Source organism: Nanorana parkeri, unplaced genomic scaffold (genome assembly GCF_000935625.1).
Source record: "Nanorana parkeri isolate BGI_ZX_2015 unplaced genomic scaffold, ASM93562v1 scaffold18, whole genome shotgun sequence".
In the NCBI taxonomy this organism is placed as follows: Eukaryota; Metazoa; Chordata; class Amphibia; order Anura; family Dicroglossidae; genus Nanorana; species Nanorana parkeri.
The window spans coordinates 3,826,531-3,840,144 of NW_017306286.1; the positions used below are offsets into that span (position 1 = coordinate 3,826,531).

At 39.6% G+C, this 13,614-nt stretch overlaps 1 protein-coding gene across 1 annotated transcript in view; it reads left to right on the forward strand.

Moving 5' to 3' along the window:
- The window catches only part of MYO18B (myosin XVIIIB), a 427,031-nt gene that overhangs the window by 163,970 nt on the left and 249,447 nt on the right, over positions 1–13,614 (forward strand). The window contains exon 20 of the mRNA XM_018560492.1: positions 7,958–8,168. Within this exon, the coding sequence (XP_018415994.1) occupies positions 7,958–8,168 (211 nt within the window). The remainder of the gene's footprint in view (positions 1–7,957; positions 8,169–13,614) is intronic.

The following is a 13,614-nucleotide window of genomic DNA, read 5'->3' on the forward strand; positions in this document are numbered from 1 at the left end:
GATTATTTGCCATAAGGATTTTTATTTTCAGCAGTAAGAGCTAAAATTATCCATGATACGACTGCAAATGATGACTATTATGGAAAATAATGCATGGATTATACAGTAGTTTAATGAATTGAGTCTAAACCTAACCTAAATATGTTTTTATGGGAGAGTTGCTTTTGATATCAGAGTCCCAGCACAAGTAGGATTTATTACAGGACTGTTGTTTAAAACAAGACTTAGAGGTTTGGCTAAGGTTATGGTTACAGTTTAGGGGTTAAGGTTAGTGGTAATATTTAAGGATTTAAGTGTTGGGTTTACAGAGCAGCGCAGGCTGAATTTTAGTGCCAGACCCCACAGCAGCTTATAGTCCCCTACCATTTGCTCCCTCTTGGAGCTTTCACATGACAGAGGAGTCTCTCTCTACCCAAAGTGACAGGGCTCGGTGCCTGAGCAGTCAATCAGCCAATTACAAAGCAGTAGCGATGTCACATGAAAGCAATGCATTGTGGTGCGCTGCATTGCTCGCTACAATAGTAGTTAATTGGTATTCAAAATAAATGTGTAAAATATATCCTCTGAAGACTGCTGAAGGATGTGTAACAATTATAGTTATAACATCAGATTGGTGTTTCTGCAGCAAGAGCAGCAGTCTGATGTAACTATTGATGTAACTATTATTACACATCATTGAGGCCAAGCAATCTTTAAAGCATATATTTTACAAGTTATCATTTACAATCCCTGATAAAGGGGAGATTGTGTTAACCCCCAAAATGTGTTCGCTTTTTTACCCTGTTAATCTTTCCCTAATAAAAGACCATTTTGGAATCTTTTACCTCTTGTAGCGTCCTGTTATCTTTCAAAGGATGTTATTACTGTGTCTCCTTTAGGGAGATTCATCCTCTCGGTTGTCCTGGTGACTGTCATACCTGAAAGTGAAATTGAAAGAAAATAACAAATTTTGGGTTGTCGTCAGAACAGGAATAGATGAGAAATGTTTCAATTATAATATATGCTTGTGAAGTGAACATTTTTAGAAGCAAATGTTATAAATATAAAATGGGTAATAACTCTTCCGTCTAAGTGGTCTGAGCTTGTCATTGTAAAATGTTATTTAACAAGCTACCCTTTCATAGGTTTCATAGAGTTTTAAAAAGACTTATAATAACCAAAACAGATCTCAGTATTCATTTGAGCTGATTTCCCATTTTTGGCATTATTCCATGCTTTGTTAGCTAAATATTTAAAATACTCAGTACTGATCACATTAGACTTTTTAGATCAATTCTACCAGTAATTAGCCTGTATGGGAGTAAAACTAACTGCACTGCCAATTGCAAGTCCACCAATATCAAATGGGCAACATGGAAAAATCCATCTATATGAGGAGTGCATCTTTCAGTGTATGCAGATGTCATATGACAACTACATTAAATCCCTGTGTGGTTGCAATTTTTAGTTTAGCCATATGTGTTTGTAGCCAAATCTGTTCAATATTTGGCTGTCCATGTCTGAATGTTTTTGGGTCTCTCAAACTCACATTTTAGTGTATGGATACCTCTATGCATAAAGTTTATTTCCAAGTAACAAAAAAAGAAAAAAAACTCCCCTTGCAGTAGGGCTGCCTCCACACTACATGGGTTACAAGAGAACTAAAGCCAAACCTTGTTTTGGCTTTAGTCCTCTTTGTGCTCACAGGAGGACATTTACTAATGTCCTCCTGTGGCCCAAACTCAGCATCTAGCAGGCTACTGACTGCTATATGCTGACAGTGCAGAGCCACGCTGCAGCCAGGAAGGATCCCAACAATATTGTCGGGGTCCACCTAGTTGCCTGATTGACAGCTGGCTCTGCCTTTTAAGAGCTGGCTGTGCCCGCCCTCCAATGAGTGCTGGAGGAAAGGAGGGGGTGGAATCCCTGCGGGAAGCGGTGACTGTCAGTCACTACTCTATGCAGGGAGATGCTGTGAGATGTGTGATCAGCGCTTTGTGATCGCTCAGTTTTTGAGCTATCGAGTCGGCATGTGACAGCTGCAGTGTCAGACGCTGGCTCAAAATATTGGGAAGAGTACATTTCAGTCTCCCAATAGTTCTCCTTTAGCTGTGTACTAATTTCTAGGGTATCTGTGTAAAGGGCTTTTACTTACCCAATCCCTGCTTCCCTGGCAGTCAGCGCTTTCCACATTCTTCCTATGTTTTGTCTTGTGGACTGGCCCTTGGGGCACTCCCATATTATGCAAGGCTATGGGCCCTGCATTAGACATAATGATGTCAGCAGGCCTCCAGCACATAGACTTCCCCCCTGTACAGTATAGTGACGGTCAATGTGTAATTTAAGTGACAGTTAGTGGAGCACTAGTGGGTGCTGGTCATGTATCCGTGGAAGCGGGAATCTGGCAAGTGCTTTTCACAATAACCCAGGAAAACATGAGCAGTTAACCCTTGCAGTGTGGGGGTAGCCCCACTGTAAGATAGTTTTTTTTTTTTTTTACCTGGTGATGGGTTTTAAGGCACCCTGTTATATACTGTACAATTAGCCACTGCACTATAGACAGCATTTACTATACAGTTTGCAATGTGTATTGTATCACAATTATTTACATGCCAAGTTAAATCCTTATAGTGGAGTGAACCCAGTCTGCATAAAATCAGAAATGTAAGGGCTGGAAACTGTTATTATTTATCACTGGGTTAAGGATTAAACAGGTTTATTGATCCATAAATAAAGTATCAACCCATTCATTACATTAATGTAACCATCCCGTACATGAATTATACTCCTGACTTCTGTTCCGGGACAGCTAACAGTAAATCAGTAAATCAGAGTTGTATATACTGTATGTATGCATATGTATATATAATTCCATACAGTATGACTGTATTCAGACATACTGTGGAACATTGCCAGAAAGCCATACTAACCGCTACTTCATATAATGCTTCAAATTGTTTCTTTCCTTGTCTGAAATATTTAGCTATGTACTGAGTTAGTTATCTATTTTTCTGTCAGTCTGTGTATGTAGTTCATCACCTATTCAATAGGAATTATCAACCTCAATTTAAATGGCTCAGGTTTGTGAACACTGGTATTCAATAAAGATTCACAAAATCATTATGAGTGACAAGACCATTTAGGAGATACGCCAAATGTGATCTAACTGACAGATTAATCTGCCTTTAGAAAGGCTGCTTAACTTAATGTCCACACCATACTGCACACCAAAATAGCAGGGGAACCCAGCTACCATGAATATGCAAACAATGGCAGAACATTATCAGTTTTTAAAGGGAATCAGGAGCCTTTTTATCATTATATATGTCACCATGTAAATCATTTTATACATATGCCAAATGAATGTTCTTTAATTGTTTATATAGGACAGTGTATTTCCTAGTTTTGTTTCCATGTTATACCACATTCTGGCCACTAGATGGTACTGAGGACAATAGAAAATAATGCTTATACTAATAAATATTATATTCTATGCTCATTATCACCATCTAGTGGCCAGAATGTAGTATTACACAAAAGCCCATTCAAAAATACTGTTGCCTTTTAAAAGAAACTAAAGAACATTTGTTTTGATATATTTATACAGATTGAATGTTCACAGTTTTTTGCAGAGCAAACAGCCCTGCTAGTTGTTTAAAAATAGACTCATTAGTTTTAACATTTTAACAATCTTTTTTTCTGTGCGTAGTTTCTAAATATGTATCTAGGGTCAGACATGTTTATTTTTAATGTATTCAGGCTCTGTTTCCTGGTGTGTGCAATACAATGACTGTAAGGTACTGACAGTCAACCCAGGTCAGTTGTAGTGGAGATGAATGATCTTCTTGACCTAAGGCGATCCCTTTAATGAGGCAGCCTGTGGCTGTTGCCTCAGGAGGCATTTCTTTGGGTCAATTGGGGGAGCCAGGTTGCTAAGAGCTGGGAGGCTGTACACATCTCCACACCCAGCTCATAGCAACTCGGGATGCTCTGGCCTCTGGCCCTCCTCCTGCCCAGTTCCTGGCAACCAATGACATCACTGGTTGCCAGGAGGTGGACAGAACGCCGGGCAAGCATGTTGGGATTTTAACTACAAATCCCAACACGCTTCTGCCCCTGGGAGTCATGCCTGCAACTGTCAGTCTTGCAATGCCTCATGAGACTTGTAGTTCCACAACATCTGGAAGGTCAGAGTTGCCTACCCCTGGTCTCAGGACACCACTGCCTTTAAAAGCATGTTCAATGACCGTAGTCCATCACCAGGATTGCTAGTCTCGTGCCTTAATATACAGATGACCACTAGAGGGAGCATTTACCTTTCTGTATATGAAACACAATACTATAAAATATGGAACAGTAAGCATGTAAACACACCAATGCACCATCTGAAATTACTTTAAAGCAAATGTTACATTAATGGCTGAAAATGTATAAATGCTGAAAATACGCTATACTTTTCAAAAGCACTTTATTACTTTGTGAAAGATTATGTGCTAAGTTGTAAATGAAAGAGTACCGTAATCTGTCTTCGCTAGCAGCATTCCATTTGGTGCATTTGATATTGTACAGCAAAGTGTTTGCAGGAGATTAGTGAATTCCTAGGAATAAGTGCATTCTGCTTAGTGCTTAATTATGAACTTAGAGGCACAATATCCAGTAAAGACAAATAAAGTGCATCTTCAAATCTGTTATAGTTATACACAGCTAGGGTTGCCACCCAGCTGGTGTTTTACTACCCTGATCGGCAAAAATGGGGCTTGTTGCAAATTTTATTAATAAAACACCAATTCGTCGCTGTCTAAATCAATGTATTGTATTTATAAGAAATTACAAAGTAAAGGCATCATGCTCAAGAGCGTCAACATACATGTGTCAAGGTGTATTTGGTGCTCATTTACATGCTGAATACATCTGGAAGCATGTATTGCTTTTCTATGGCTGCATGCACACTAGATGTTCAATAGCACCTAGGTGCATTCTCTCTAGCCACATTTACACAAATACAACATTTGTGCCTCCTGTAACAATTTAGCTTGGTTTTATGATTCTAAACCTGTGTAAATGCATATAAACGCAAGTACAAGGCAGGAGATATAGACCTGAGAAGTATATGTTTGCTTTTACTTCCCAGATCAATATCTCCTATGTTAAATACAGGAAGGCCATGTACATAAGATCTTAGACCTTATTCACACTTGCAGTGTCCAACCTGCGTTTACAAGTAGGCCATGCAAAGGATAATCAGTGCTCCAATTCTCACACCAGTCTCCATGTTCAAGAGTGCAGCAAGTGCAGGTCATAAGCCCATCCACACTCATATGCCTCCCACCAAAGAATCGAGTGCACACCACACCGAAGATAAAACGTTATTAAAGTTCACAATCACATAATTGTCCCACCTCTTCAACCTCCCACCTTGAGCAGTGTGCAATTGGTTCTTTGTTGCATTTATATCTGTTTAGAGCACTTTTCTAAACGCATATATAGCGCAACGATTTGTGTTGAGGGCCGTTCAGTTTAGCTGTGTTTAGAGAAAACAGATTATGTGCGCGCATGCAATTAGAAACTCTAAACATTGCTTTACTGATATAAATGCAGCTGAATGTGACTAAACATGACAAAACATCCTTTAAAGCAAGAATTTCTAAATGCAGGAAAAAGAGATCTGGGAAACATAAACTTTGTTTGTACTTCCCAGATATATGCAAGCGTGAATGAAGCCTTAAAGTGCAACTGAAGCCAACACTTTTTTGTTAATTTAGGATAGAGTAGAGAGGGATTAGAACAACTGTCAGGTTTTTATTGCTGTCTGTGTCCCTGTTTGGGAGATTCACCTCCTCTATTGTCCTGGTGACTGTTATCACTGAAAGTGAAAGAAAAAGCCAAATTCTGTGTTGTCATCAGAACCGGAATAGATGGGAAATCTTCCAATGGGGTTACCCTTCTGGCCACCAGAGATTTGCCTCACTGGACAGGAAGTGTGAGAAAACCTGCCAGATTGGACACAGAGGGCAAAACTATCTGAAAGGGGTTATAACCATCCTAACCCTTTTTGGCCAAGGTCTTTTCAGGGTCACAGGAGGACATATGCTGATGTCCTCCAGTGACCCAAAACTCAGTACATAGTGGGCTCCCTCCCTACTAGATTGTAAGCCCTCAGGGGCAGGGCTCTCCTTACCATCTTACAACACTGTCGAGATCCACCCTGCTGCCTGATTGACAGCTGGCTCTGCCTCTCTCGAAGCAGAGCCAGCTGTGCCCGCCCCCTCCCCATCCATTCCTCAGCGCTAGAGAAACAGAGAGGGGGAATCACTAGTCTCCGCAGAGAGAAGATCAGGAAGTCAGCGATCTGCAGTATATGTTCGCTGACTTTCCGATCAATAGAGCCGATGTGTAACAGCTTCAGTGTCACAGGTCGTCTTGAATTATGGGGATGAGTGTATTTCACTCACCCATTAATTCTCCTTTAATCCAAAACTAAATGACAATGGCTTCAGTTCTACTTTATAGGCTAAATCTGAGAGGCAATATTAGCCACCAGAAAACCCAACTAAAAACACACAAGTCACTTAAAAACAAGTTATAAATAAACAGACAGCTTGGCAGTCTGCAACAACCAAATCCCTCCATGTTTCTGACATTAGAAAATATTAAATACAACATTTTTAATTTTGTTAATTAAAGGAGAACTATGAGGTGAGTGATTTACACTCATCCTCATAGTTGAAGCCGACATGTGACAATGAAACTGTCACACATCGACTCTATTGATCGGGAAGTGAGCAAACACATATCATCACTCGCTCACTTTCCGATGATCCCCCTGCAGAGAGCGGTGACTGGCAGACACCGCTCACCTCAGGGATTCCCTTCCCCTCTCCAATCCTCTAGCACTGTCTGGAGGAACGGACAGGGGAGGGGGCGAGCACAGCTGGCCCTAGATAGGCAGAGCCCGCTGTCAATCAGCCAGCTGGGTGGATCTCAACAGTATTGTCGGGATCTGTCCCGCCTGCGGCGCTCTCAGTATGTAACAAGTTGTAGAGAACTATGGGATAAAAAGGTTACCCCATAGTTCTCTTTAAAATATGGCGTTTATTTCTATAGCACTATACATCAAATTTAAAAAATGCACAACTGCTATAATGAAGGTAAAAGTGACAACGGATCTGTGTTGAAAAAGACTTTCTATCCTCCAATACATGGTCAGTGTTGTGTGTATGCACTGTATATCTATATATATAGATCTATATATAGATAGATAGATATATATAGGTCTATATATATCTATCTATCTATCTATATATAGATCTATATATCTATATCTATATATCTATATCTATATATAGATATATAGATTCTTTTTTTCATTTTCCTATTTTTGTTAACATTATTTAAGTAATTTTTCAACATGTTTTTTTCATTCATTTAATTTTTTTACTATTTTGCTTGCTACCTTGGAGGTACTGAGAATAGCCGAGCCGAATGAGGCATTCGGCTATTCACTTACTGCTGTACGACCCCTATGAGAAAGGGGCGAACAGCAGTGAGTGAGCTCCCGTAGCTTCGGCTCAGCCGATCCAGATGTTGGATTGGCTGAGGCGAACTCATTCTGCACCGATGTACAGCTGAAATCAGTGCTGAAGTGAATAGCAGTACAGCGTTCAGCTCACTTCACTTTGGCTCGGCCTTCGGCAGCTAAGTGAATAACCCCCTATAGTCTTTTTTTTTTATTTTTCTCTATTTTCCGTGGAGGGTGCAACTGCTTACATTTTCTTTTTTTTCCCCTTTAAAATGTTGCTGGCTTTTGTACATAAAAGTTATAAATCTGCAGTGAAGTGCTGCTTGTATAACCAAGGGAAAGTGCAGACTATATAAAATAAGGAACAAGGTTGTGCAATTTGCTGGGGACGTCAGAAGAACACATCTTTGCATGAAATGATCTTACACAATTTGATTTCTGTTTTCTTTCTTGTCCCAGGACGCTCTGATGAACTTGCTAAAACGGTCCCAGATACATTTTGTGCACTGCCTGGTCCCAAGACTGGGAATGGATGGCACAGAAAGCAAAACCTCACAACTTTGCAGAGGAACAGCAGGAGATCCAATTAATGCTGCTATTGATGTCCCCACTGTAAGAATTCAGCTTGCAGGAGCTCAGCTATTAGATGCTATGCGTCTCTGCAGGATAGGTAAGAGACTTGTGTATTTATTGGACAGTGAAAGCTGCTTTTAAACGGTGCATATATTATGTGAACAGAGAGTTTTTCGGTTTAGTTTCATTTTCTTTTGTAATGCTTTCTTTTTTTTTTTTTAAGGCTAAAATGTTCAGTTCAATCTCCTTGCTCTACGCTGTGTAAATGAACAAAGGCAAAACACTGGTTTTGATGCAGTGCAGGCTTATCATTCCTTTTAGAACTCTAAAGGGGATGCAGTCAAAATATAATTCTACAAAGACAGGAACGACTTTATAGTCAAACATAACACATCATTAGGTTTTTGAGTTCACATTTTGGTACGTTATACTGGACTAATACAGCAACAAAGGCTGTTAGAAAATGGGGAAAGTAAAGAATGTTATCTGGATCCAGACAGATTACAGATGCTGTTTTTCTATTGCTGGTTAAAGATAATCTGATGTCTATTTGGATGCTATAGGCAACTTGCCATGTACAGTATATGCCAGGTTAGTGTGACAGTTTGCATGCCGGTATTTTTTTTTCATTAAGACAATTATGTGCAAAAAATATCTGGCTTCCTCACTCTTAAGATCACATGGGTTCTTGATGCAGAGTATCATGCAGCCTGCATGATACTGAATTTCCATATTACCCATGCTTTGGCTGAGGCCACAAGGAGAATCATTGCAAACCAGTGGGATGGCACAGCACGAAAATTACTTGCCACGCTCATGTCAGTATTGTAAAAGCAAATACCAACAATTTGGCTCGGCATACTGTTTCAGATATGGTGGCTGGATGTGCATGGTTGGTGTTAAAAATGTGGCAAGCTTCTTCCAATGTTAGGGCTGATGCTAACGTTAAAAACTGAGAGCTAATTTTTTTAAAGGATAAAAGTATTCAAACATGACATTGTTGCTTTTCAACTCTACATACTGTACATTTTCTGCTTAATGTATAATTAAATTCTTAGGGTTTTTGCATGTATCTACCGCTAGCAAACAGTAGATGTATGCAAAACCATTAAAAAAAGTTACCAAAAAAGGTTAAAACTTACCACTCCACACTCCCGTGCAAAGGTTGGAAGATTCTCGGGCGGAGAAAAGGAGCAACACAGGGTAAGTGAATGCAGGCAACCCAGCAGCGAAGCACACGCACAGACTCCATGGAATACAGAAGACACAGCAGTCAGCGCTGGATCAGAGACCGGAACCAGCGCTGGAGGGACTCCTAAAAACTACTGGAAAGAAGAAGATGATCCAATCAAGAGGCAAAATGTAAGGTAAGTTCTCACACCAGCATGGGGGGGTAGTAGACTTTAATGTCACTTTAAGGCTTTTATCTTTTAGTTTAAAGCATATATACTGTATAGCCAAAACATATTTTCTTTTTGTTTTAGATAGAGTAGGAATGGGTAACACCTCTCATTTTTTTCTGTCTTGGAAATGCAATGGAAAGTCAGAAAAAGTCTCCAAAAGTGAGGGGATTCCCATCTTAGACAGTTGTAACCAGAACATTAGTTCCCAATAGAAGAGTTCCCCTAACCTCTTGCTCTCATGACAATTCTAAAACATAGAATTTACCCTTATTTTCTAGGTACACATACTGGCAATTGAAACTTGGTAAGGGGTCTAACCTTTCCATACTCTATCTAAACTAAAAACAAACTTTTTGCCTTTACATACACTTTAAGCATTCTCTAAGCATTTTTTGACTGCTTCCAGTCATCTTCTACATGACTCTGAGCATAAATTGCAGTGTAGTGTGTAAACTTGTTCAAGTACCTCCCAGTCTCTGAACCCAATAAATATTTAGCCATATACATTAAGTCATAAGAGGCATGATGTAACCCACAAATTCCAGTGGCAGGAGGCTGCAGGGAAGCCCAGAATCCCTGTGCTAAATCAGGCTGAAATGGATATTATGACCTAAAATAGAAATTGGGATACATTTCTGATTCACACTTACCCAGGTGCATTATTTATCATGCTAGCATTAGCAGTTCACCTGTTGCCTGGAGTTGTAGTTTGTTTGTACCCAATAAAGTTTCAAGGTTGGTAATATAAATGAAACCCAGACACCCAAAGATGCCTTTTTTCTAGAGTGTACTAGGGACCCTAAAACCCAAATAGTGACTTCATCTAGAAAGTTAATGCTTGAACCCTACCTCCTGAACCTTGGTCTGTGATGCTATTCGATCATAGTGCTGGATGCTGGAGTGAGGATTGAGCCAGCACAGTCTTTAAAGATGAAGTAACTGTTTGCATAATGAAGCATACTGGTTAGATTTAGAAAAATGTGTACTCTTGTGTGTCTGCATCTTATTTATATTTTCCAGCTTAGGCACTTAAGGGTAGCCAGAGGTTTACTGGTACCTTTAGAAAATGCTTTGAATTTTGCTTTATGTGATTGCCCTGAAGGACACGTTACTATCAACATTACGTTGATTGTTGATACTTTAGTTCACTTATATCCACTAAAATAATAGGATTTTGTTGAAGAAGCATTATCCAGACTCCATTAACTCTTGCTAAGTGGAGGCTAATGTCTTCCTGACTTTTGAAGCATAAATGTTCATTATTCCTGGACCACTTTTCCCCATGTGTGTTACAGCTAATCCGCATTGAATGTCCTGTTGCAGGTTAACTGTTTATCTTCCTTGTAACCAGAGGCCGTGTACTACTTTATTTTTAATTGTTTCTATATATGCTGACAATTTAAATCCTTTCTGGAGAATAATAGCAACAAGAACAATACCGTTATCACGTAATTATGTTGCTCAGAAATTAATTTTATTGTTAGCAGAATGCAAAATGGATGTCATTAAAAATCAGTCTGAGATATGCACATTTCTTCTTTTAGATTTGTATATCTCATCCAGATTTGTAATGGATTTTTGTCTGAGACAATACTTTCATATTTGATATGTGTTTAGTTAAGAGTTATATGATTTTTAGACTGTTTTTTTGTAATTACCTAGTGTCGGTGTGATAACCTAGATTTCAATGGAGCATGAAGAAATTTTCTGATTCTTGGAGATCATTTCATTTTCGTTCATTTAATCACACTAATCTCTTCTACAGCACTTGGTAGCTAATTCACAGCATACTAAGTAGGTGCTAGTCATTTCTCTCAACTCTGATTCTGAACTGTTTTGTTGAGTACATTCTCTGATGAAGCTCGAAGATGGAGAATATTATAATTCTGCATTTCCTTTTTTCAGTGTTGTTTTGCTTTCATACATTGGAAAAGTTCCAAACCATACTTACTCTTTTTCATTTGACTTATACTATACATTGTATCGCTAAACAGTCCCAGGGGTAGCAACCGCACTCTATATGTAAGGTAAATGCCTGGGTGCTCATCCACAAAAATATACATGCAAATCCAATGTAGGTAAAAAGGCACTCATTAGTCCTGCATTGGAGATATGTCAAAGAATCAGGGTTTTTTTTTCAAGTCAGAGCATCAGCATTTAATTGTCAATGCTTCGATAGAGCTCAGTCCATCTTTATCAAGACACTAAAACAAAATGGTGAACAGACTAATACTATATCACTGTACGTGTCACTATAACTTGACTACTGCCACTGGACCCAGGACTACACCGATAAGTGAGATCTTAAGGAATAGTGAGTGAGATGGTGGCAGGCATTAATCAAAAGAGACTCAGTGACTCAAGTAATATACTTGATGGCCAAAAATATTTGAACGCCTGCCCATCACACATGAGCTTGCTGTACATCCCATTTTAAAACCATGAGCATTAACTAACCCCTATCCCCCCACTGAGATAAGAACAGCCTCCAGTCATCTGCTAAGACTCTCCACAATATTTTGGAGTGTATCTGAGGGAATTAGTGAATTAGTGACTCTTCACTCAAAAGAACAATTGTGAGGTGAGGTACTCATATTGAACGATAAGACCTGGCTTGCAATTGGTGTTCCAATTCATCCCAAAGTAGGGCTCTGCAGAGGCTACTTCAAGTTCCTCCATACCAAATTCCTCTAACATGTTTTTATAGATCTGGTTTTGTGCACCAACTGTAAACCCAATAACTTAGTGGTATAGCCATATAATATACTCTAGTGGCCAAATGTTATTATCGGTGGTGACCTTTGTGGTTTTTGAAAATGTTTTGAAATAGTGGTAACAAAACATCACAATATACTAATCAATATTTTATACTGGACAGGCTTCAACAAAAAAACTGTGCCCGGTGTGTCTGAATTCCTGAATGGAATTCTTTGTTCTTTTTATTAAAGGGGAACTATAATAGATTGGGGGGTCTATTTTATTTTTTTTAAAGCCCAATTCCAACCTAAATGTTTCATTTTGTTTTGGATAGACCCCTGAATATTTAGAGCCTCTGTCGGGTTTTTATTGTTGTCCATGCCCCAACTGGGGTGATTTCTTCTTTATTTAAGACAGAGTTAGGTTAAATCTCACCAATTGGACAAAAACACCTATTGGTGGTGAAGGATTAAAAAATGTCAATGCTTTCATTGGTTTTCATGCTGTTTATTCCTTGTGAGGCATCAAAGGGACAGGTAGTGAGGGTAAATCTACCTAATGGAGTCACAGACAGAATAAAAACCTAACAATATTTTAAATGCTTCTCTATCCACTTTATTCAAAATTAAAAACAGATATTTGGTTGGAGTTACGCTTTAAGTTTATGGTGATAAAATTGAAACTACTGTTGTACTGAACATTTTGCAAATCTGCTACATAAATTAGACTTAAAGTGTATGACAATCATGTGCCAAGCTAGCTCGGTGCATGATTGTCATACATGCTTTAGATATTTTTAATTTATCTTGAGTGCCTAGTAGCTCTTATTTGCATTCGTTTACTAGCGCTGATCACTTATTGTTTTTAGACTTAAAGTGTAGTTCCACTTTTGTGTTGTGATAAAGTGATGCAAGCATACATTTAATCGCAACACAGCGTATCAGGGGGGACACTGCTGGAGCACGACTCATCCTATATCCGCAGGGGGAGTGAGTGCTCCGACGAGGACGGGAGCAGGATGGGCCGTCAGGAGAGGCAGATCCTGGTGGTGGGAGACTCCATCATCAGGCGGACTGACAGGGTAATCTGTCATCGGAACTGTGAGCTTCGAACAGTGTGCTGCCCGCCATGGGCTCGTGTTCGACACATTGCGGAAGTAATTGACAGATTACTAGATGGTGTTGGGCACGACCCCGCTGTCATGGTGCACATCGGCACCAATGACAAAATAGGAGGAAATTGGAGTGTCCTAAAACAGGAGTTCAGAGACCTAGGTGCTAGGATGAAGGAAAGGACCTCCACGGTAGTTTTCTCAGAGATACTGCCGGTGCCACGAGCCACTCCGGACAGACAGCGCGAGTTGAGGGAGCTTAACAAGTGGCTCCGGAGCTGGTGTCAGAAGGAAGGTTTTGGTTTCCTGGAGAACTGGGCTGACTTCGCAGT